The 25,962-nt window shown below is 46.2% G+C and overlaps 1 protein-coding gene and 1 non-coding gene across 4 annotated transcripts in view; both read right to left on the bottom strand.

Moving 5' to 3' along the window:
- SEZ6L (seizure related 6 homolog like) overlaps positions 1-25,962 on the bottom strand; it is a 169,419-nt gene that overhangs the window by 50,082 nt on the left and 93,375 nt on the right. For all 3 annotated transcript variants that reach the window (XM_016129667.2, XM_016129668.2, XM_016129666.2), the window contains exons 2-9: positions 15,301-16,071; positions 14,339-14,472; positions 12,445-12,637; positions 10,330-10,515; positions 6,604-6,769; positions 2,717-2,883; positions 1,659-1,853; positions 73-211 (exon numbers count right to left, since the gene is read on the bottom strand). In XM_016129667.2, the coding sequence (XP_015985153.2) occupies positions 73-211; positions 1,659-1,853; positions 2,717-2,883; positions 6,604-6,769; positions 10,330-10,515; positions 12,445-12,637; positions 14,339-14,472; positions 15,301-16,071 (1,951 nt within the window). The remainder of the gene's footprint in view (positions 1-72; positions 212-1,658; positions 1,854-2,716; positions 2,884-6,603; positions 6,770-10,329; positions 10,516-12,444; positions 12,638-14,338; positions 14,473-15,300; positions 16,072-25,962) is intronic.
- Positions 13,885-14,003, bottom strand: LOC118603200. Its single transcript, XR_004951130.1, has one exon. It is a non-coding gene; the product is annotated as a 5S ribosomal RNA (ribosomal RNA).

Genomic DNA, 25,962 nt, shown 5'->3' on the forward strand with positions numbered 1-25,962 from the left:
GAGGGAAGAATAAAGCATGACTAGTTTCTTCTCCAGTCTGGCTGGGTTGGGGGTTCACCGAAAAACACTCACAATTGGATATCTAGGAAGATCCGTTTCTCCTCCCCTACGTGGATCTTCCAGATACAATCTTCGCCTTCCACATAGGGCTCTGGCCAGTTTGGGGACAGCACCACCCCAGCCACAGCAGAGAGCTCCCCACCACACATGGCTGTAAAAGAACAGACAGACACGCTTTATTTATAGGGAAGACAATATGGCATACCAGTTAAGAGTGTGGGCTATGAAGTCATACAGTCACGGTGGAAGATGCCTCCACCTCAGGCAGTCCATACGTGTGTGGGATGATTCAATTAAGAATGGCCACCTGTCTCCTTCAGCTGAGGGTTGATGAAGGTGGAGCTATAGTACTTTCAGGACCAAGGACAGAGCTCAAAGCGCTGCATGACTAATCAACGGCCCTGCTCCCTGCAGGGTGAGTAGTGGCTGAGCCAGGTAGAGCTGGGTTCTAGTCTTGCTGCTGCTATCAACTGGCTCTGTGTCAAGGCATGCAATTTCTTGAAGCCTCAGTTTCCTTTCTCTGCAAAGCTGGAGTGACACCCCTCCTGATTTCATTCGAGTTATTCTGAAGCTTAATTGAGCTCATGGGTGTCACATGTAGCACAGTGCCTAGCACAAGGTAAGTGCCCAGTAATTATTAGTTAACATACCTGTGAAAGACCCCAGCTCTGACCTGGAAGTATAGATGTGGCTGCGCCTGGCACCTGGCCCTTTAAATTCCACTCTGTTTACCGCTTTGGAAAGTTTTCAACATGGCAGAGGCCAAAGCACCAATAAATTCCGCTCTGTTAAACCAGCACATTTAATACAGAGATCAATCTTTCACCACAGAGAGGCTGTGATTTCACGCCAACCACCATCCAGGTGGTGGCTGCCAGGAGCAAGTGTTCTCTTCATTATTCCCATGCCCCACAGCGATCCAGGCTTGGAGAGCCTTGGTAGCCTTGAACGTGGAGAGCAGGGCACTGGGGGCCCATGCAGGTGAGGGTTCTACACAGCCGACACTGTCCAGGGGCTCAGAGTACAGGTCTCTGAGAATGGGGAGACCCAAGTTCCATTCCCGCCTCTGCCAATTACCTTCATTACATTCTTAGGCAGGTCATTTCCCAGCTTCTGTTTCCTCATCTATAAATGGGCTCAATAGTAACGGTGTAGTGAGGATAAAATCAGAGAATGTGCATAGAGCCCTTGGCAGAGTGCCTGTAGCACAGTTCTTGCACTCCTGTTAACAACTATCATCATTATGATTATTAATCGGGCTCGGGACTGCCCTGTGTTGTTGGGTGAGTGGTGACTGAACAAGAATGCACAGCAAAGGAGGTACAGAGTAGCTGAAACCTAGGCAGGAATCTTTTCGCTAAGCTGTGCCCTACTGGGCCCGTGCCTGGAGGAAGGGGCACCTTTTAAAACATATTGTGTAATTGTCTCAAGGACAAGCAGCACACATGACCCAAAGGATCGTGAGCTCTGGAAGGGGTTCTAATGCTCAATTCAGTATGAAAAAGAATGACATGCCTCTAAACTGGGGCCATGGCATTTTCATCTGAGGGGGTGGATTTCCTCAGACACCAAGAGAAGAAGGCAGCCGGGCCACTCACCTCTGCACAGGGGTTCGGTGTCATTCCAGTACGGGTCCCGTACATTGATGCACTCAATGATGGCTGGACCCTGCTCCAGGGAGTGGCCGGGGTCGCAGGTGAACTCCACTATCGTCCCGATGTTGTAGGTAGGGTCAGATGTGGTGAAGTTCCCATTCTGAATATAGGGCTCGTAGCAGTGGCCTTTCTCAAAGGCTGGGGTGGGGAGATACAAAAGACGGGCAGTAGCTCAGATGAGTCAAGGGTCACTCGCAGCGCTGTGCCTCAGAAGATGTTCAGGATAGCTCTAAGGGAAATGGGTACTAGACCCTGTGATCTCGTTTTGACTGACCTGTTGAGGGCCCTTGGACCATTCATTTGGCTTCTGGGGGTTATTTTTTTTCATATCTAATATGAGACTAAGGACCTCTTCCCACTCAATCCTGCAGAACTGTTGCGTTTCAATTCTTTTTAACATCCCACATGGATCCTTTTCATGTCTCATAAATAAGAATCCTGCCACTTGAAACCGTAAGTTTGTCTAAGAGAAAGATCATTTTAGGGAAGACGGAACTGAAAGAACCCCGAGGTACATGCAATACCCAATGGCACCCTTTCTTAAGGGGCCAGGGCTGAGCAGGAGAGGTCCTTACTAACGCTTCTTGGAGGAAGAGGTGGCTTTCACTGAGTAGAGCAGAATTTATAGGTCCAGGCTCAAGCTGGACAGAAATCTTACCTCCACTTTTTTCAAACTTGTGGCCTTGGGCAAGTCACCCAAATTTCCTAACCTCAGTTTACTAAAAGATAATAACAGCTCTCATGTTGCAATGTGGTGAGCATCAAATGCACACTGCATATAAGACACTGAGTGCATAGTTAGCTCTTAGTAAATGGTAGGCATCCTTATTAGTAAAGCTAAGTCTGCCTTTAAAAGTCCAAGGGTCAGTTTGGCCACTGGCCTCTCTCATCGTTGGCCAGCCAGATTTCTACTTCCCAGGACCCAGCCCCAGCCCTGCCATGCTTCTCCTGCACCCCACACCACCACCCCAGGAGAGGGGGAGGCCCCCGCAGACCCTCACCCTCGAACCGGATGTTGAAGGCTGAGGCCGCTCGTGCCTGGTTGGATGTGAACTCGATGCGAATGCTGTTGCCCTCACTCAGCAAGCCCTCAAAAGGGACGCTCTCGGTTGGAAGGGAGTCGTGGAGAAGAGTGGACTTGTTGGTCAGCCCACTGTAGACCATCATCCTGGCAGTAAGGAAGGAGAGGAGGGCCGCTGAGAGTTATTCTTGGGTCGCTGACACACAGCAGTCGGACAGGAGCGCAGTGAGCACTGCCTCATTTCCAGACTCGCATCCTGATTTTGCCCTTCATTTGCCCAGATAAGTTGCTTTCCCTTACAGAACCTGTTTCGTTTCTTTGGAATGTTTGTCTCAGACTCATGAATTGATTCTGAGGTTGTAGGGAAAGTGATGCGTATGATGTAACAAACTAGGCGAATTAATTGATATTATATTATTATTACTAATTGAAAAGTTGGAATTAATGGGCTAACAACATTCATGAAACAGTGCTATATACAGTTAGACAGTCAGAGTCCCAACTCTAATTTCTGAGCTGTGTGACTTTGGACAAAGATACTTCACCTCACCGAGCCTCTGTTTATCATCTGAAAAATGGGTACAATCCCACCTACATCAGAGTGTGGGAATTAGAGACCATCATTACCCCGCACCCAGGGCAGAACAGGTAGGCAAGTCAAATTTATTAAACATTTGGTCTCTAACAGCCTTCGTCTCTGATTCTTGTTTCCTAAGTGCATCATGTGAGAAGTCAGGAATCCTGATTTCCAGTTTCCGATTCTCCACTGACTGAGTTTACACAAATCTCAACACATCTTGGGCCTCAGTTTCCACAACTATGAAAGGAGAGATCATGATGTCTTTCTTATCTATCCTACAGGAGGGCTTTGAGGCTATGACAGGATAAAGTGCCATGAAAAATAAAATGTGTTAGACAAAATATTGGTATTCAATTTTACTGTTATTAAAACTATTTGATATTTGACTCTTTCCTAGTCTTGGTATTTTTAAAGAAATTATGCAAAAGTAGAAAAAAACAGTATATAAATTCAATAAGATATTTTTTATGGAGTCATAAACAGACGCTTAAAATCTTTTGAGTTTTTTTTTACTATGATCCATAAAAAGACTTTATATTATGTTGCCCAGATAAATTTCTAATGTCACTAAAAGACATAAATGTTGAAGCTACAGTTTGTTCATTTTTCCATGTGTCCACTGTGGCTGGGATTAGGACGGGGCTGGAGTAGAGGCCAGGGGTCATTCCAAGAGTGAGAAGGGACCTCTTCACAGTCTTCTGATTTTTGCTGATTCTGTTGTATCTTGGGGGCAATGCCCCAGGATTCCTCTGTCAAAGAACTGAAGTCTTTGGCTAAAAAAGGCCACTCTGGAGGAAAACCCCAAGATTTCAAAAGTCTCTTTAGCCTATTAATCTTCCAAAAACAGCAGTTTTTTAACTATGATCTCTAGAATGTCTGAAATAGTAATAGGCTTTATCACAAACCCATATGGGTGTCTGTGGTCACATGGGTTTGGAAAAAGCTGGGCTAAATAAAAATGAAACACTTTTCCTGTAGGACTTGTCAGTGTCTTTGCTACCAAATGTGCATTAATACCTTCCAAGACAAGAATAGCTTATACCTGTTTGACCACAGAACCTACCTTTTATGTTGCATGTTATGGGACTGTAGTTTAGAAAGACTTCATTTTGGGAAAAATCTTCTTAAGATCTTTCTTCGTTTATCTCCTCTACTCAAAATTCTGCCATTCAAAGCCCATCGATGTATGACCTTAATTTACCTTCCCAGCTTTATTTCCTCCTCTTACAGAGAACTTCTATTGCCCAGCCCCCTACACCCTAACATACTCATTCATTCTTCCCTCCACACCTTTATTCCCTCCCTCTCACTCTGCCAGCTTGGAATAGTACTCTTACTGTATTTCTGGGATCGCTTATCCCATCTCTTTCCAGGGTCTAGGTCAAGGTCTTATTTCTTATGTGGAGCCTTTTCGAGCTCTAAGCTCTTGCAACGGATATATTGTGGTATTTTAGCCGATTTTTCTTCAATAAAGTATATGGGGCGGATAAAATTACTTTCTCTTTTCTTCTTAGCACAGCGAGTGTCTGCATGTGTGTGTGCTGACCTTTAACCTTGATGAGCTACTACAAACTTCTTTCCTTACTGACACACGTGAGGACTGGTTTGCCTTGGTGGCTGTCAACTCACACCTTTCATAGACTTTTGCAGGGCCCCACAGAAACTACTAATGAAACTACAGTGTCAGTGTACCTGGCTCATTTATCATGATTTAAATGCCTTTCAGAAAATATTCATTTTGGTTAACTATTTTTTTTTTCTCTCTGCTCATTCTCATTGTCTGGTATAAATGTAGATCTGGTTTATCTCCAACATCATTCACAAGAGGCAGACCCAAGGTCTAAGCTTTAGAATGTGGCCTTCACCGAGGGTTCCCAGGTCTGGCTTCTCAGTTTCCAGAAGGAAAGATTGGGAATACGGTTTTTAAAAGAGCTTCCAAGTTCATTCTGATGCTACTGAGAAACCCATGTTTCGGAGCCCCTCCACTTTAAAGCAGTGGCTTATTGATATGGGATTGTTTGGGACTACTTGAAGGGAAGTGGACTCATGAGGTGGGTAAGTTATTCAGTGGTCTGGTGTTTTCTATAAGAATCCTTTCACACCTAAAGAGGTTAGTTGTATAGGTTTGAAGCTTCTAAGAAGCCAGGATGCTGTAATTCTAAGATTGAAGTCTGATAGATTCCATAATTCTGAGGTCCTGGCATTCTGGAAGTGTGGTAAATAACTGTTATGTGCTATCCACATGCCCTCAGCGCTCTCTGCTCATGTGTTTTCTGCTGGCTTCTTACCCCAAATCTATGAGCATGAGCCAGCTCAGCCAGCTCAAAGCGTGGAAGGCCATGTTTGGGGATTAGCGTATCTACGAGCATCCTTCATCCAATGATGGACTGTGGGATGGTAGATAAACACCCCAGCTCCCTTGCTTCTCCAAAAGGATAACTCTGAGGTATGCTTAACAGATTCTCCCAGAGGCCCCCAGTGGCTAGAACTCCAGTCACCCCCACAGTCACCTGTTTATTAACACATACTGTATTGACTCCCTCTTCTTCCTGGCTTACTTTGCCACACATCTACCAGTGCTTCCTAGGACTAGCCCCCAAATAAACTAAATTCCCTCACATCCATGACGCATCACTGCTTCCAAGGGAACAAAACCTAAGACAGCAGGTCTAGGTATCTAAGGTCCTAGTTTTCAAGAACAGTTAAGAATATTCTAGCATAAGGCCATAGAATATAAAGTTTTTTTTAAAAAAAATGTTTTGGATTCTAGGTAGAATCTCAGAGTCTGCAGGTATGCTCTCACGTAGATATTGCCTTGTCACTTCTCCCTAGTCCTTTCATGCTCATAAGTCTAGTTTTTCCCACACCGACTTCCTATCATGCCAGCAGCCAATGTTTTCTACTTTTCTCCCCTTCTCCACAAAGCCTATCACATGACTGGGCATGGGGCAGGTGCTAAATAAATACTCCTTCTTTGTTCAAGTGCAAAAAGGGATGTGCATGAGAAAGGATGAGGAAGCGCAATGTGGGAGACCTGGATTCCCTTCTTGCCTCTTCTCTCGTCCTGCTGTGTGGCCTCAGGCAACTCCCTTCCTTTCTGTATGCCCTAGTTTCCTTACCTGCAAAAGGAAGAGATCAAAGCTGATGGCATCTAACAGTTTTTTGCCATCCTCCCTGGCTCTTTCTTTCTTGACTTCCATGAGCCAGAAATTCAGCCATTTTAAGACTCCAAATCTCCAGCCACTTTGGGAGGGAATGGGGTTGTCTGGGGACCCTCAGAAGTTTACCTGTCCTTTTCATGCAACAACAGCCTCTCAAAGTGCAGATGTAGCTTCTGGCCCTCTGGAGCTTCAATCGTCCACACACAGAACTGACTCTCATTGGTGTTTCCAGGGTAACTTGGGGAGAGGACGCGGCCGATGGTGGCATTGTGCACAGCTCCTCCGCAAGGGGCTGTGGCCAGAAAGTGAGTGGGCAATAAGATGAGCAGGAGAGAGAGAGAGGGAGAGAAAGGGAGAGAGAGAGAGAGAGAAAGAACGTAAGTGTTTCATCTTTCCCTGATCCCTACCCCTACCATTTCATGGGAGGAAACAGGATAAGAGGGACCATGGAATAGCCCCATCCTCCTTTGTGGGGTTCATTGCGTTTGATAGGAGATCTCACTTCGTGATTATAATCATTACCAAGTGTGTTCCTGGGGCTGGTTGTGCCCTGATTCTTAATAATAAAAAGATAATCAACAAGGACATAAATAGGCTGTTTACGAGAGACAAAATATACTTTTAGTACTTAGTAAGCACTAGAAATTCAGCCACTAAGAGCAAAGGAAGACAAATCTAAACTATATTCTATTTTTATTCACCTATTTGGTCAAGATAAAAAGTAGCACATTAGAATGCAAATTGCTATAATCTTTCAGGAGGGCAACTTGGTGAAAAATCTCGAAAGTGTGTTCAAACACTTTGACCTAGTAATTAAATTTCTGGGAATTCATTCTAAGAAAAGATTTAGAGATTTTCACAAAAATTTGTGACCGAGGATGTTCATTGCTAGGATGTTTCTAAGAGTGAAAATGAGAAGCAACATAAACGTCCACTCACAGATGCTTGGTGAAAGAAATAAAATACATGCATTCCGCTTATACTTTTAAAAAGCTATGTTCTCAAAGAATACTTGAGAATATAGGAAAATGCTCACTACATTTTAAGTGGGGGAAAAAGGTTAGAAAATGGTCTGCCAGACCTACTTCAATGCGAAATAAGCAAGGATCGATTGAGACCATGGATATAAAATTATTTCCTCCTGTCTTCTACACTATTGTATGACTTGACTTTTTTTTTTAACCAGAACTATATGCTACTGTTATCATAAAAATCTAATAAAAATTAAAAAGTGATATGTGAACTGGGAAGTTACACAAGTATGAGGGGGTCGTCTTCTTCTTAGGAGATATTTGGTTCTCATCATGTTTACTGAAACATTGCACGACTAATAAGGACTTGAAATAGGAGAGAGGTAGATGGTTCTCTTTGCTCTGGATTTTGCTGATGAATCACTGCAAAACATTGCCAACAAGCCCCGTACTTTTTTCAGGACCATGGACAGGATGGAGCGGCTGTCTCTTCCGGCTGCCTTCCAGTCCTAAGTTGGAGGTTCAAACCTAGCCTGAGCCATATGTCTGCTGCGGATCTAGGACAAGTCACCGAAGCTCTCTGAACCTTAAGTTCACTGTAAAATGGTGACAACAATTCCACCTTCCTTAGAGGACTGTAGTGAGAGACGAAATGATGTAAGTGGAGGGCTTGATGCAGTTCCTGGCACAGAATAGGTGCCCGAAACATCGCCAGCATTACTGCCTTATGGCTCAGGAGCTGAGGACATGGAGGACATTGTCCATGGTGGGGGCGCTGGCCATCTGTCCTCCTCAGGCTGCCCCTCATTTGTTGCCTCTGCGCTCCCCTTGCCTGCCTTATCAAGCCGACTGATGGCTCTTTTTTGGTTTTAATTTGCCAGCCATGGCTCCCCATCCATCTTTCTTAGCACAAATTGAGGCTTAATTCCTTCCTGATTTCACACATAGATAAAAATTAACATAAGAGAGGCATGGAGACCAACTGCCTTGCGATTTGGGATTTTTTTTTTCTTTGTAAATAAAAGAAAGAAAGAAAAATTCTGAAGGGGCTTGGGGGAACAACACTACAACAATTTAATCTCAGAATTGATTATCAACTCTCATTTGATTTTTGGATTCCACTGATGATGAACGCCCGAAGGACAGGAATTATGTTTATTGTTCCCAATATTCTCCTTGTACATGGCTCATGGGCTGGCACACAGTAGGTACCCAGTTAATATGGGCAGCCTATACTCTCCTGGTCACCATTAGAACTTTGGAGAATCTAACAGGGTTTTTCTGCCTTGATAGCTGAAGATGGTTCAGGGCTTTGACCACTGGTGCAGGGATAGTGTGGTATAGTCCACTGCTTCTCAGTCTACAATGGGCACATGAATCACGCAGGTGGATTTTGATTCAGTTGTACTCACATGGGGCCCAGGATTGTGCATTTCTAACAACCTTGCTGGTCTGCAGACCACATTTTAAGTAGTGAAGTTTTAGTAAGGGATAGAAACGTATGGACTCAGTTCAATTTCTGTCCAGCGACTTTGGGCAAGTGCCTTCACCTCCATGAGCCTCGGTTTTCTCATTTGTAAAATGGGGAAAATGGTTCCATCGAGTAGGATTGCTGTGAGGATTTATCGCATTCCTGGCATGGTGCTCAGTATGTACGGACTGACTGGGCTCAAAATATGGCAGCAGTCATACCAAAAGCAGAAGTAACAACAACAAAAATAGATAAATTAGACTTTGTCAAAAATTAAAAACTTTTTTTTTTCTTGCATCAAAGGACACTATCAAGAAGTGAAAAGACAACCCACAGAGTGGGAGACTATATCCGCAAATCATATTATCTGATAAGGGGTGAGTAGCCAGAATATATAAAGAACTCTTACATCTTGACAATAACAGACAAATTTAAAACATGGGCAAAGGACTTGAATAGACATTTCTCCTAGAAAATATACTAATGGCCAACAAGCACATGAAAAATGCTCAATAATATTAGCCATCAGGAAAATGCAAACCAAAACCACAGTGAGATACCTTCACACCCACTAGGATGGCCATAATAATAAGAAAACATAGAAAATAATAAGCATTAGCAAAGATGTGGAGAAACTGGTACTCTTGAACATGGCTGGTGGGAAAGTAAAATGGTACAGCCACAGTGGAAAATAGTTTGACGTTCCTTAAAAAGTTAAACATAGAATTATCAAACGACCCAGAAATTTCACTTCTGGGTCTATCTCCAAGAGAACCGAAAATATATGTCCCCACAAAAACTTGTACGACAAGCGTTCATAGCAGCATTATTCATAATAGCCAAAAAGTGGAAACAATTCAAATGTTCACTAATGAATGAAAAGATAAAATGTGGTCTCTCTGTACAACGGAATGTTATTCAGCCATAAAAGGAATGAAGTTGTGATACACACAACAATATGGATGAATCTGGGAAACAATACGCTGAGTGAAAGAAGCCAGTCACAAAAGATCACGATATATGATTCCACTGGTATGAAATGTCCACAATAGGCAAACCCATAGAGACAGAAAGCGTATCGGTGGTTGCCAAGGGTTCAGGGGGAGGAAGGAATGGGGAGTGACTGCTAATGAGAACAGGGCTCCCTTTTTGGGGTAATGAAGTTGTTTTGGAACTACACAGTTGTGAGGGTTGCACAATATTGTGAACGTACTAAAGGTCACTAGTGGTAAATTTTATATTACACGTATTTTATCACATAATAAAAAATAAGTGGCAGCAATCATCTGTGTTGGGAGCAGTCCCTTCTTTTGGGCCGAGAGCCTACCCTTAAGGACAGTGTTAAGGGAGCTGGTCTCTCTTCCTCTTAGTGGACCATCCACGCTTGGTCCAGCAGAGGCTGGAGTGTACCTGAGCAGACGGGCTCCTCGTTGCTCCAATGGGGCTTAGAGGCATTGATGCACGTCAGCGTCTTGGCGCCCTGGAGCTCGTAGCCCAGGTGGCAGTGGAAGTGGGCCACCCCGCCGGAGTGCAGGTCCATCACTGTGACATCCCCATAGTCGGGCCGGCGGGGAAAGCTGCAGCTCAGCATAAAGGCTGCGAACAGATGCAAAAGTACACGGTCATCCCTCCGAGTGAGGAGATAAAGAATGTGACCCACATCCTAGGAGAAAATTTGTGCTGAGGAGAAAAGATGAGCCCCTCGGGACTCTGGAGAGCTTCAGCTTATTTTTATGGCTCTGGTTGATCATCTGGTGCAAAACTTGCCAGATGAGCACTTTCTTCTAGGCTCTAAGCTCCCCACCTGCCTAAGCAGAAACAGTAGGGTTGGGGTGAAAAATGAGGTGCCAAATCTCACTGGTACCTCCCTATACACAGGGACCTAGAATGGCCTTCTCCTCAGGCAAAGAAGGGGCAGCACCACCCACCTGCACAAGCATCTCGGGGGTTTGTTAGAAATGCAGACTCGTGGACCAGAAAGAGAATAACCAGCTCTTCAGAAAATGCTGGAGGATGTGAAAACTTGAAAACAATCATCCTGGGAGGTAAGGGGTTGGGCTTTGGAGGGAGACCAATGTGAGTTTACGTTCTTACTCCATCACTTAGAAAATGTGTGACTTCGAAAAAGTGACACAGTGTCCTGAACTACTTCACTCTCCTCATCTTTCCAGTGGAGATCATCCTTCCCTCATGTGTGGTGGTAAAGATTAAATGGGGAATGCCGAGGAAGGGCCTCCTTAGCCCCACGTCTGGCATTCAGTCAGCACTCACCACACTGGGGTGGTAGAGGTGTGTACGCAATTCCGTTAAGCTTCTCCGTTTTCTAAGAGGATGTTCGATTCACCTCAGCTCCATTATGGACTATCATCTGATCTCTCTTGCAGGATAAAATATCGGTATCCCCAGTGGTTATTTAGAAGAATAAAATCAAGTTCATGGCTCAACAAGCTATTTCCCCCTCCCATTTTTAATTCGTGAAGACAACAGAGGTGAGTCTCAGTAATGAAAAGCTGTGATGAAATGAACAGCCATTCCCATGTCTGGTCATCCACCTGTTTCAGAAACATCCAACAAAAAGTTTAAAATGAATTGTTTTTCAAGACGTTTGGTCAATTTGATATAAATGTGGACAGTTTCCAATATCCAGGAGGGTAGCTAATGATGTCACTTTCCTTTCAGATATTTGGCAAGTTTCCTGGGGGTAGCTCCTTGTTTAGGGGAGTGACCTGAGGTTACAGGAACTGTCCGGGAGGCAGGAAAACAGGGCGGTGATGCGGAGACAGAAAGAGAAGGAAGAGAGAGGTGGGAATGAAGAGACAGAGAGGAGGAACGGAAAGAATAAAGGAAGCAAGAAAAAGGGAAGTAAAGAGAGGAAGAAAAGAAGAGAGAAGTGAACAGAAAGCAAAAGAAAGGGAACAAATGAAAGGGGAAAGAAAGAAGCGTCGTAGAAGCAGCAAAGAGAGACAGAGGCTGTTTACCAGAAATCCATGGACTTTCATGGGATTCATGTATCAAATGCAGGGGCCATGAATTTGAACGGGGAAAAGTGGCCTGCGTATGTTCATGAACGTTTAACTGAACTGCAGTATTTCCTTCTATCATGAATGCAGGCAACCAACTATAACATAGTAGAACCTGTGACTTTGTCATCAAGAGAAATCACAAATATTTTCGTGTCATAATGGATATCTTGACATATTTCTTATGATCTTCAGTAGTTTGAAATTACGGTAATTATCACAACTGCCAGGAGAAGTCATTATTTAAAATGTTAATAAAGAAGCATGCAGATTATGATGTAATTGATCCAAACAATATTTTGACAACTATAATTCCATATGACTGGTTTCCTTTTTAACTGTATGCATTTTATTTTCAACTCTTAAAAAGATTATTCTGAGAAGGGGTCCATAGATTTTACTACGCTGCCAGAGGGACCCCTGGGAGAAAAAGTTTGAGAATCCCTGGCTCCAGAGGAAAACTGAGGCAAATGGCTACGTGCCATCAGCCTTGGCCTGGTCCTACCCTGGTAGTGTAGCTGGAAGGTCCCAAGGCCGTCGTCCTGGAAAGTCCGGAAGTAGACAGAGATGGTGTTGGTGGGGCTTCGGATTACCTGCCCCTCTACCAGGAGCGTCTGGTTGGCCAGGACGGTCAGGGTGGGGCCGTCCACCCCGCGGATGGAGAGCAGCTCCCCCTCGGACAGGTTCACACTCTTCACCTGGGGACAGTCAGCAGCAGACAGAGAGAAGGTCTGAGTTGTGTTTGAGCCAGGGCCCTCCCAGGCTGCAAGGCTGCCAGTGCAGCTCCCAACCAGCCCCCCAACACTGCCCACACAGCACCCCTTGACCAGCCCCTAGTCAATGAGTCAGACAGGCTCCAAGCCCCAGCCCCAGAAACATCTAGATCTCTTTCCTCTCCCCAAAGGCTGAAGGGAAAGAGTGAAAGCAAGTTGAGGGGCAGAGAGTCAAAGATCTGTGAGCCCCCAAAGCTGGGTCCTGTGAGAAGGGCTTCTGGATGCTGGCAGCTGAGATAAGTTCTCCTGGAGCCGGTGAGTGGGGGCGGGTTTGATCAGCAGGCGCTTGAAGCCCAGTCCCCAGGGAGACGAAAAGAGGCGTTCCGCCAGAACGTAAGCTCCACAGAGGTAGGGACTTTTCCCTGTCGCTCAGCATTCCCGGTGCCTGAAATAGTGCCCGGCACACAGTAGGTGCTCAAAAAAATACTTATAGAACAACTGAATACATTGTCCCCCTTTCTGTATAAACTCGTAAATGAAGGAGTTGGGGGGCTCATTTCTGGGGCATTCTCCGTCCTACTCTCTTGTCCTCCCAAATGGTGGCCCTAAGTCCAGAACTTCCTCAAAGAACCGTGTTCTTGGTACTCTCCGGGCTTGGAGGAGAAAGAAGGAAGAAATTTTAGTTGTACACAAGGACATTGAACAAACAGAGTGGGCATGTGGCGGGGACTTTAGTCAGTTCCCAGTGTCCAATTTGGGTATTTATGCCTCTCCTGTGGGACCCGGAATCCCAGACCTTCTGCCCCTCACCTAAGCAGGGCAGGCCCTTCCTCTTTCAGGCCATACACCTTGCTCTCCTTTCTCCTTGACGAACTCCTATTCATTTGCCGAAGCCCCACTAACATTACCCTCCCCTATGTATTCAGTCAGGGAAGCCTGACTGCCGAGGAGCTTGCTCGTCCCTCCACTGTGATTCTACAACCCCCTAGAAACAGCTACTAGAGACCTTTTCAGATGGCACCCTACTGTCTTCTCTGTGAACATCATTAGGGCAGGCCCAATGCCACCATATCCTTCGGTGTCTACAGCTGGACTGGTACATAATAGATGCTAAATGAAGGGGTTCTACTGTGTCTGAAAAAGGGGTCCGGATAGTATTGGTTACAGAGTGGGTCTCTTCGTGGTGCAGAGGAAAGACTTTACTAAGTGCCAGAATCAGAAGGACCACCACTTTTCTACAGCACCTGGCCTTCCTAGGTGGTCTCCCATCAAAGTACTAACCAGGCCCAACCCCGCTTAGCTTCCGAGATCAGATGGGATCGGGCTTGTTCAGGGCAGCATGGCCGTAGACTACCCTGCTTTTTAAATTTAGGCAAAAGTTTATGAGTCAAATGAACCCCGAATGAGTGTGTGTGATAAGCAGGGTATCAAAGAACTTTCCTTCCAAGTGTAACGCCTCACAATTTATCAACACACTCCCTTCCCTCCATGCGTGCCAAGCTATTTCGGCTGTGGACTGAGTTGGGAACTCCTATTCATTTGTCAAAGCCCAGCTCAAATTGCCCTGGTTGGGGCAAAGAGAGAACCAAACCAGTCAGGATGATAGCAGTGAGCCTGACTCAGTCGGTCCTTCAGAGACTTCTTGCTGGAAGAGGCAGCCACAGCAGGGTGCCTTCCTGCGGTTACCTGGAGCTCCACCCCGTAGCCGGTGTAGACTGTCACGTTGTATGTGCACTCCAGGAAGCTGTTGATGGGCAGCGGTGGGTAGTCACTGGAGTCGATGTACCCTTCGGGATCAGAGAGGCTCACACTGCAGAGAGCTGGGGGGAAGCGCTTTGATTAGGACATGGAGAACAGCTCGGAGGTAATGTCTCAGGTGGGCTGCGGGAACAGGGCCTCTGGGGGAACCAGTGTTCTCCTCTCCCACCCCTCCCACTGCTGTTACTTCTCCGTCAGGTTCGGAATCGACATGATAATTAAAGCAATACTTGACATGGAATGATCACCTACTACATGCTGCTAGGCACCACCCTGACCAGTAGACAGGGGTGACGCCAAGCATCCTCCCTCATAGGGGCTGATATTTTGTCCCCATTTTAGAGATAAGTAAACCAAAGATCAGAGAGACAGTGGCTGGGCTAAGATCACACAGCAATCAGGATTTGAACCCAGAGCTCACACACTTCAATGAGTGACCACATCGCACTTGTCCAAAACCCATGTATGATTGACAGTTGATGTCTCTCTTCTCTGTTTGAAGATGGAAAAGAAGATAGAAGAAGAAAGACTAGAACACGGACGTGCATTTTACCAAGTCTAGAGAAGTACAGTAATGGCAAACGTGCTTTGAAAAGGCTCTGGCCTTCTAGGTAGGTTAAAGGATTGTTTCCAAATGGAAAGGTTTTGAATCCTGCTCTTTAGCTGTGAGGCCTTGGCCAGGTTCTTGATGTCCCAGGGTCTCAGCTGTCTCATCCTTAAAATGAGAATATTAATTCTGAGCCACAGGGTTTTAAGCTCATAGCCAATGATTAACAGCTGGTAACAGATGGTGGGGCCTAGGCCTCCCTGGCCCTGTTCCCCCATGCCCTGTGCACCCTGGGGGCCTCATTGCTGCTGCAGGAGGGCTGGAGGAGTTGAGGGCTGCTTACCTGGGGCCTGCTCTGTTGTGATGACCGTGGTGGTAATGATGGTGGACGTCGTGGTCTCCTGGCTCTCCTCGGAGGCTGACCCGGTCAGATCGTTCTCGCCTTTGTCCATAAAGTTCATGGGACTGGCGTCCTCAGGAGAGGCCTCGTGGGTCTCTTCAGACATGGCAGGCTCCTCGGGGTCCGGCCTCTGGGGGAGCGTGTGGGCCACGTAGGGTTCTGAGGTGAAGGGAGAAATCTGCAGGGGTGCGGGAGTGGTGGGGACCGCACCTTCCTTCCGATTCAGCCACAGGGGCTCCTCTGACGGCAGTCGAAGGGTCTCTTCACCTGCAGAGGCCACGGGGTCGAGGTCTCCCGGTGCGCTGGGCTTCTCGGTGGCAGAGGCGGTGGCAGAGGCGAGGAGACCCAGGCCTGGGGATGCAGGCTGGGACTCCGCCCTTGGGAGGGCTGCTGCGGAGGTGGCCTTTGGCCTCAGCTGTTTCCTGGCTGAGTTCACCTGCTTGAGTGAAGGTAGCTTCTTCCTGGGGAGGAAGGCGAGCTTGGGGCTGGCCTCCTCCGGAAGCAGCGTGGACAAGGCGGAGGGTTCTGGGTGTGCGGAAGGGGCTGTCCCTTCCTGCTCCAGCTCGTGAAGCTCTTCCCCCGACTGCACGGGACTCAGAGGGGCTGTCGTCACTCTCTCTTCCGGGCTGTCTTTGCTCAGACTGGTGCTCCCCAGTGCTCCTGAGGGCAGAAGGTAAGTACCTGAAGGGTTGGCGTCTCCCTCCGGTGGTGCATCTTGGGAAGAGGAGAAAAGATACCAGTTAGCTTGAAGCTAGGGGGCTTGGGTCCTCCACCTCCTGTCAGTCTTTGAGGGTGGCCCTTCTAAAGTAGCACTTAAGACTTGTCAGGACACTGGCATAGCCCACTCCACAGATAAAGGGGCTGCCTTCTCTCTCTCTCCCTGCCTGCCTTCTTTCTTCACCTGCTTGAGTGAAGGCAGCTCCTTCCTGGGGAGGACGGCGAGCTTTGTGCTGGCTTCCTCCGGAAATAGTGTGGACAGGGCTGATGAGGGTTCTGGGTGTGTGGAAGGGGCCTTCCTCCTTTCTTCCCTTCATTTTTTTTTTCTCTCCTTCCTTCCTTCCCTCCCTCCCTCCTTCTCCTCCTTCCTCTTTCCCTCTTCCTTCCCTCTCTCCATTCCTTCCCTCTGTCCTTCTTCCTACCCACCCCATCTCTTCTTCCCTTTCTTCCTTCCTTCTCTCCCTTTTTGCCTTTTTCCTTCTCTCTCTCTCCTTCCCTCCTTCCTACACTCCCTTCCTTCCTTTTGCTGACCACGGAGACTTACCGTTGATCATGCCAAGCCTGAACTAAGCATTAGGTCTACAGAAACCCAGGGCCCAAGAGTCTCACAATTTAGTTGTATATGTACCGGAAGAGGGAGTAAGAAAGTAGAGATAATCATATTCGATGTGATAAATGTTTAGAAAGAGAAGCTTTGTGTGCTAACAGGGCAGAGAGGACAGTCCCCAGCCCAGTCTGCAGGCCAGGACCACCGTGTACAGTTGGGCAGGTTGTCCGCAGCACGAGTACATCCCACTAAGAGGGTGAGTGGGGCTAAAACCAGCCCACACCCTCTTCTCGAAGCTCGGTGCCTTGACTCATGGCTACATTGTCCTGGGTTGGAAGGAGTATGCTTTTTGGCTAAATAATATAAAAGTGACCTTGTGGGAGACACAGAAGGATTCGAGGGTTCAGAATCACAAAGGCAGGTTCAGAACAGAGAGATGTGGGAAGATTGTGGCGTCCTGGCTGAGGTCGGTGCAAAAGGGGAATGCGGGGGGACAGGGAGCAGAGGTGGAAGGCGATTCCAAAGAAAGCTGGTGAGGTAGGGAGGTCGGGGCCAGGCCGTGGTGGCCTCAAATACCCTGCTAACTCCTTATGATTTATTTTTTTTCTTGAAAATAAAACCATCCAGTAATTTTAAGGAATGGCTGGCCCCAGCAGTTCTGTTTGGCAGAATCACGTCTGAAATCAGCTTCATGAGCCTACTCGAGACCCATTTCTGCCAACTGCAAGCTGGCAAATGACTTTACCTCTCCGAGCCTCAGTTTCCTCAGCTGTAAAATGGGTCTTTAATCACGTACTTCCTAAGGTGGTCATCGTTCAATAGGTTAAGCATACACCCATATACATATGTATGGGTGCCGCCTCTCCCACAGTGAGTGCCTAGTACAGGCCAATTGCTGCCACCATTATTACTGTCATCATTGGAATCATGACTCTCAAGCAGGAAGTTGGGGCGGTCAGAACATTCCTGATGATGAACAATCTTGAGATAGAGAGAAATTACATCTGGGGACAAAAGTGCTGGGCCCGAGAGCTGTCCTTGTCGATTTTCTGCAGGACACACTCACGCAGCCACAGTTTCCAGCCCTTCAGCGCTGTCATTTAAATTTATTTCCGCAGCCATTGGGAAGGCTCATTTACTTTCATGGAGTTGGCGGCAGTGGCTTAATCTGTACAGACTGCAACAGTTTGCAACTGGCGCCAACAAATGTTTCTGTTGTGTAACATTGATTACCAGCCAGTGTGCCTTCCGGGCTGACGAAGGCGCAGGGGCGGGAGCAGGCACCCGGGAGGAGAGGACCTGTGGATGATCCGAGGGCAGGTCAAGGTCATTCAGGGGCCAAGCAGGTATCCTGGTCCCAGGTGGGAAGCGTTGAGGCTTCAGAGTTGAACCTGGGTTCAAATCCTGCTTTTGATAGTTACAAGCCGTGTCAGTCTAAGTAAGTCCACTAAACATTTTTTTTGTGTAATAGAGATATTCCATCTACTTCATAGGAGTAGGTCAGATGGGCGTCTGCCCCGAAGCTGTGGCTTATATGCTCGTGGTCACTTTTATCAAATGATTGATGTCAATTATCTTTATAGACTGCGGCTTGAGAAGAAGGTGATGGGACAAAAAAAGTAGAGTGTAAGGGGTCAGGAGACCTATGTCCTGAGACCCAGCTGTGGTTTGATGCAAAGAGCTTGGATGCGACCAGGGGTTGGGGGACTCCGATGGTGGTCGTCTCCTGAATACTACTCCCTGGCATAACTCTGCGTAGGTTTCCTCTTCTCTCCATCTTCTCTCTGTGTCGAATGGGCAGCCAGGCTAGATAAAATCTGAGGGCGCTTCCCGTTCTGACATTGTCAGTTTCTGGACTGATCAGGTAATTGGCAATTATCCTCACAGACTTTTGCGAATCTTGCTAAAAAGGGCAAAGTGACAGCTGAGACCTTGATACTGGCTTTCGCGTTCTGTTGGATCCTGTGGCTACCTTGGTTTCAGCTGGTCCCACTCTCCCCTGGATCACAGGTGGGGAGAGTGCGAAAAAGAGGAAAAAGGAGGGAGGAAAGAAGCGGGGGTGGGGAGAGGTGGAGATAGAGAAATTGGGAAAACAAATCATGTCAAAGAAGGTGATAAAAGGATTACGAATGACATAAAGCCTGTTAGTGTGCCTTGGTCATAATAACAGTAATATCTATAACGCTTTATTTCTTATTGTTTTATCGAGTGCTGAGTATGTGCCAAGGATGTGCTAAATGCTTTTCTCCTCATTTAATTCGTCATTCCTCATTTGTTACTTCATGTAATTCTTTTTCAACCTTATTAGGTAGAAATTATTATTGCTGTTTTATGGATGAGTAAGCTGAGGCTTTGGACGTTAAGTGATGTTCCAAGGCCACAGGACAAGCTGGGTTTCCAATCTTGGTTTTCCTGTTGCCAAAGACCATGCTACTAGCTCTCTTAAGAATTATGGGGTATTGTGATCACTAGGACCCTTCTCCCCAGCTTGAAGCAGCTTCTTCCTCTCAGACTCTCTCTTTCTAACCCTTGTTCTGCGTGCATCTCTGCTGGATGAGCTCTCTATCATGTTTTTCAAAGCTCCCAGATGATACTCCCTATCCCCCGCAATGTTCCTTGTTAAAATACAAATTTAATTAGTCTCCCTTGCCAGACCTATCACATCTGAATCTCCAGGGGTGGGGCTTGAACACCGAGGACTGAAAAACTCCTCCCCTCCAGTGACTTTTATTATCACGGTTATCAGAGAAGTTCCTTTGGGAACCTTTGATCTCACCTGACTTCCTAAGCGTTCCCCATTCGTTTCGACTTTTAAGTACTTGTAGTTGCAGGCAACAAGTTTGTGCAGCAGATGGTGACCCTTTTCAAGGTCTGTGACCTCTGCTGGTCATCCCAGCCCTTCAAGATCCAACACGGCTGAGAAGAGCAGAAGGAAAAACCAGAGAAAGATTCTGTAATCGGGTTCCTCCCAAAGTCACTGCTCCCCCGTCTGGGATCCGCAGGGTAAAACCATTGCTAACCGCAGCAGCTAGAAAGCATTTTAGGAAGTAGATCCAGCTTTACTGAGTCAGCCCTTTCCCTCTGAAAGCTGCTAAGGAGAGCTGCATATCCACCAGGTAAATTTACCTCTCTGGCCCCAGTGTCCTCTACTCCTCAGAGCTCACACACACGACGATCTCTCTGGCAGGCTCCAAACTGCAGGCCATGTTCAAGACAGATCGGTGTGTATCTGTGGTCTGCAGTGTGTGCAGCCTGCAAGGCCCCAAGGCCTTGTTTTCAGCTGATATGCTGGCCAGAGGACTGCCACAAGAAACTAAATCCCACTGGGAATTAGTCAAAATTGAATTCCAGGGCCTCAGAGATCCAGCAACTTAATAACTTGCTCGAATAGGCCGGTTTTTCCTGGGGCCCCAATGACCACTATGTTAAATTAACTCCTCTTTCTCAGAGCCCTTAAAATTTTCAATCATCGCAGTCACATTTGGCTGATTCTTCCTTTATCACATGCGTTCAGGGCCTCACTCAAATGCTGTCAATCAGTGGGTGAAAGTGTTGGGTACCAGACTCTGTCTGCTTGCTGGTCGACACTCTGCAGGAGAGAGTCAGCACTCTAGGATATGGTCCCTATACTCAAGGAGTTAGGAAGAGAGACACACAATGTTAAGCGAATAGGGATATCAAACAGAAGAGGTGGGGAGCTTTAAGGAAACACATACTGATGCCTCTCTCCTCTCTTGGGACAGAATGGAGCCACACTGAAGGCGATCTTGTCCTGCCTTCAAGTTGGGGAGGTAGCATCTCTCTCTCTCTCATTCAATCAATCTCTCTCTCTCTCTCTCTCTCTTCCCCCTAACTTGGATGGGGAGAGGGGAGCTTAGACTGGGAAACGTCTCATTAAACTAAAAAAAAAAAAAAAAAAGCTCTGAATGAAAGTTTGTATCTTCAACGCCCGGGCGCAGGGGAGTGGCTTGAGCCAGTGTGGATCCCGAGCTGTAGCGTGTCATTCCACGGGCGCAAAGCGGCGGAACGCGAAGTGGAGGGAACGAAAGCTGGGGGACGCGTCTGCTGTCGTGTTCCGTGGAAAGAGCAAGAGGTAAAATTCGACTGTGTTGTGAAAATCACCATAAACAACCAACTAAAACAAAGGCCGTTGCAGAGAGCCGTCTTTTGACGGGGAAGGAACGGCATGAAAACTGGACCGTCCCGGCTGCCTTTGGGTGGTGAGATTGTTGGTGATGTGTTTTTTTCCTTCTCCTTTTTGATGTTTTCCAAAAAATGTGTATAATAAATATTTAATACTTTCTTAAGTGAAAAAGAAAAAATTTGCGAAAAGAGCAGGGTTTGCGGGCTGCCTTTAGCACCTAGTGATGGAGAGGCCAAAGGGAGGCAGACAGACACATTTGTAATCACGGAAGTGCCTCATTCGCTGAGTCGTTGACCCCCGCTTCGGAATTCAGTTTCCTGGTGAGGGTGATGATAATTCTCCTCTCATCAGACTTCCCCTCGCAGGAGTGGCGGGTGCATTGGTTGATATATTTTTGGTAAAGCGTTCTACAAAAATGTTAGTTACTATTCTAAACATTGTTATTATTATCCGATTCAGTGGTGGTTTCTTGTACCTTCACACTCAGCAACAAGGGCTTACCCAGCCTGCCCCCGGTTGGTTTGCCTGACCCCAGCAAGGATAAAACCAAAAAATTAAATATCACAACTTACAGACCCACAGGCTTCTCGAGTTCATGGTGATACACTGTGCTGAGGAGGGACTCAGGTTCAGAGAGGGAAAACTGGCTGCCTGGGGTCACACGACACTTTAGTAACAAGACAAGGCTGTTTGAGGTTTGGAAAAAAAACCACACCAAAGCACACCGAACAAAGCAAAAACTAAACCAGGAACATCTGAACTACTCTAAAGAATGTCTGTTAATTCTATGCCTTCTGCATCTGGGCTGGATAATTCCTCGCTGCGGGGCCAGGGGCTGTCCTGTGCACTGCAGGGTGTGGGGCAGCGTCCCTGGCCTCTTCTGCCCAGTAGCAACTTCCCTTCTGCTTCTGGTCGTGACAATCAAATTGATTCCAGACACTGTCAAATGTCCCCTGGTAGGGTGGGGGCAGGGGGCAAAATTGCCCCTGGTTGATGATCACTGGGTTAACCACAGGGAACAAAACAGGTGAGCTGGCACTGCCCCCAGAACCTAGTAAATCTTCCCTCCCATTCCCAGAGCTGGTCAGCTTTGTTTTGCTTGTATTGGTGAATTTTAGGGTTGGAGAAGGTCTTAGCAAAATCCTCATTTTATAGATAAGGAAGTTGGGTTGAGTGAAGGCTGAGTTTTCTTCTCTCATTCACATTTGATCATTCATTCATGCATTTAGTAAGCACTGACTATGTGCCAGCCACTGGGCCGGCATCCAAAGGTTCGCCTTGGATAGTGATTAGCCAGAGCTGATGAACTCAACCCATTCCCCTCAGCCAGAGAAGACGCAGCACCCCTGGCTTACTCAGTCTCATGGGAATGAGGACACTTGGATAGATTAAAGTTGTCCATCCTGACTGGATGTGGAGAAGACTCCCCAGGACAAAGGACAGAGACGGGGTGGGCTTGAGGGGCTGTGGGGTTTCATCTCAGTCACAGCCCTCTAGCATATGCCCGTACTAACAATACCCACATTCAGATGGTAACTTACACTCTACAAAGTGCATCTCCAGCTGTGATCCCATTCCAGCCTCCAAAGAATTCTGTGAGGTCAGCATTTTATTTTTCCCATTTTATAGAGGGAAAGAAAATCAAGGCTCAGAGAGAGGAGGTGACTTGTCTAAGGTCACAGAGCCAACTGGGGTGGAGTTAGACACTTTCTGACCTTGCTTCCTGTGCTCTTTCCTCTTTCCCATACCCTCAGTTTTTATTTCTTGCAACATAGTTTATTTGAAAAAATAATCAGAAATATAAGCGCTGCCCTGCCCCTGCTCTGTCCACCACATCCTGCCTTTTAAAGGGAATTGGCGTTAGTAGACTCTTGTTTAATCTCCAAATAAAATGTATTGATATAAAATAATAAAGTGTTTTTTACATGAAAAGCACATTAGGCGTGTGAGGTTGGAGTCAGAATTGCTGCTGGTCCAGGTTCAGCCCGCTGCTAACTGTCCATGAGCCTCTAGACAGTCACCTCCCTTCTCTGGGCCCCACAGTTCTGCTCTGTAAGGTAGGGTTGTCCCAGCCTTATCTCTTAGGGTCGTTAGAAAGTATAAAATAAAATCTCGAGTGTAAAGCACGTTTCTCCCAGAGCAGCCTGTCAGCTCTCATGAGGACTGTTGTCACTTTCTATCGGAACAGTCACAGAGCTCTTACACTGTATGTATTGCTCTGTCACTTACTAAGAAATGCATTTTGAAATATTTCAATCATTCAGAAAGAGTTGAAGACTAAGGGAACCGACACCCGTATGTGCACACCTTCGGTCTAGAAAGAGAATGCAAGCAGCGCAGTCGAAGCCTTTGTTCTTCCGTGACCATGTTCTCCATCTCCTCCACCCCCTGGGAGGAATTACGGTCCTGAATTTGACTTTCGGCAGTCTCATTTATTATATGTATTGTTATTATTTTACCATTATTATTTTTTATCGTGTGTAATTATTTATGACACATGTCAATGTCTCAGAACAATATATAATATTGGGTGGCATGTTTTAAAACTATGTAATACAGTCATTCCATATGAATCCTCCTATGAGCTGCTTTTTCCTTCCCTTCCCTTCCCTTCCCTTCCCTTCCCTTCCCTTCCCTTCCCTTCCCTTCCCTTCCCTTCCCTTCCCTTCCCTTCCCTTCCCTTCCCTCCCTTCCCTCCCTTCCTTCCCCTCCCCTTCCCTCCTCTCCTTCCCCCCCCCCTGCTCCTCTCCTTTTCTTTTCTTTTTTGCGCAACCCTGTCCAACTGATGCATATTGATTAGTGTAGTTTTTTGACTGATTCATTTTCACTGCTGTATAGTATTTCATACATTAGTATTCCACCACTATTTTTTCACTTTAAACCTATCACAAATATCTTTTTGCATCAGCATATACTGGCCGCTTTATTCTTTTTCAATGGCTACCTTAAAATATAAACATATATGTTATTGAACCAGGCTCCTATCAATTAATATTTATGTCATTGCCATTCTCCAGCCCCTCTTGCCAAATAACACTGTAATAAACACATAACTTTGGTGACTATGTCCAGGTAATTCTTCAGGAGAGTCTCCTAGAAGTTGCATGGCTCAGCCTGAGGTGGGAGAAGGAATCACTTTTTATCGTGCATCATCTTATACAGTTTGCCACATGCACACTATTTTTATAGTATTAACCATTAGTAATAATGATTAATAATAATAATGAATTCCCTGAGGTTCATCACCCCAGTTTCAGAGGAAGGCAGAGGACACACTCTGGCTTTTCTCAGGGTTTCTAACTGTGCTCACATTTCCATAGTGGGTGGGAAGTTCCATGTTGCTTCATCAGGGAGTCCCAAGAAACACCACAAGTGCTCCACCTCTCCATCCTTTCCTTGCTCCTCCTGGGAGAGGAGGGACCATTGACTGGCAGTATTAAGGAGGCATTAAAGATATTACTGATCCACTTCATCCTATTTTCAGCAAAGAGCCACTAGAATGAAAGACCAAAGGCCTGTCTGTCTGTCTGTTTGTCTCTCTCTCTGCCTCCCTCCATCTCTACTTGTACCTGGATACACAAAATCAAAGTCACTTTGGGAGAACCGAGTATAGGTGTCCAACAGTGGTCCATATCGCAACTTCACCAGTTTCATCAATAAAGCTGATCCCATCTGGCTCTTTGTGTCTATTCTCCAGTTTATTAAAATCAAAGGTGAGGACTGATGAGGTGAGTGATAACCTTCCCCACACCCTGCATTGACTAATTAGAATTCAGAGTCTCGAGAGATCTGTCTTGTTTACCATAGTTAGGTTAAGCACAAGTACCCTGGACTTCACACATCATGCTCTTCTAGGGAGTACTGACTTTGCAATTATGTCAGATAGCCTCTGGTGGTCCTCCACTGTCAGCAGGACAGGTGGAACTCTTCATATATAGGTAGACCATCAGCCAATGCAGATTTTCCGCCAAAGGTTATGGGAGATAACATAATGGACAAAATTGATCCCCAATCAGAATTGTACCAGACGAGCCCTTGGAAATGATCGAATGGTCATATTTTGTGTTTAAAGTTAGAAAAATCAGCTGGGGCAGGTAGGTAGTACTTTTAAGATGTAAATCAGATCATAGGATCTTAAAACCCTCCAGTGGCTTTCCATCAGACTGAGAATAATGTCAAAACAAAGCCTTTGGGTTCTGGCCTTAGAGTTTCCTCTTCAACATTATCTCTTACCTTTTTCTTCTCTCAAACAACAGTGTGAACACACACACTGTTTTCCTGCTCCATAAATCTTCTAAATTCATTTTGCATCCCAGAGTTCTTGCACGTGCTGTTCCTTCTGCATAAAACTCTCTTCTTTGCAATCTTTGCCTAGATGACTCCCTGTGGTCACTCAGGTCTCCATGTACCTTCTCTAAGATCCCCCTTATCCCTTACCTTCTCATTCCCTTCTGAGCGTTATTGCAATCTCAATTAATCTTGGTGATTCGTTTCTTTGTTCATTATCTGTCCCCACAAGATAGTCCATACCCACACAGCATCACCTCTCATGACTACATGTGTCCTAAGTGTGAAATAACCAGGACATTGAGAAGCTGTGGGGGAACCACAAGACCCCACTATGTTATTGTCCCACATGCTGAGTCGTGGTGTGCCCTGGATCTTCTTGTAAATCTAAGTTAAAGTAGTGCTGAGTGAAAAGTAAAAGTATATAAACTTGATTTATTGCGTTCATTATTTTATCCCCCATCACCTATAACAGTGTCTTTAATGTAGGTGAAATATAGTAAATATTTGTTGAATTCATCAAGGAAGAAAGGCAGAAGAGAGGGGAGATTAGGAAGGATGAGGAGAGATGGAGAGAAGCCAGGGAAGTTGAGACAAGAGACCCGTCATTCATCTTTGGATTCCCACAGTGTCCAGCACACACTGGACTTCCAGTGAACATGTGGGAGAAGAAAAGTAAGGGTGCCTTGGGGTGCTTAGCACCTTAGGAGCTGATTAAGTTTCCCTGAAACCCAGAAATTCTAGAATTCCGAATGTGGCTGTTTAGGGATGATGGGGAGCAGGGTGTAGACATGACTAACGCAAGACCAAATGGCCAGGACTCATCCTGATTAAAGCTGCTATGGTCTGGTCCTCAGCCTTCTCAAGGACCAGTCGTTCTAACTTCCCTTCTTTCAACCAAATTTCTCCT

This window comes from Rousettus aegyptiacus, unplaced genomic scaffold (assembly GCF_014176215.1).
Source record: "Rousettus aegyptiacus isolate mRouAeg1 unplaced genomic scaffold, mRouAeg1.p scaffold_m13_p_5, whole genome shotgun sequence".
In the NCBI taxonomy this organism is placed as follows: Eukaryota; Metazoa; Chordata; class Mammalia; order Chiroptera; family Pteropodidae; genus Rousettus; species Rousettus aegyptiacus.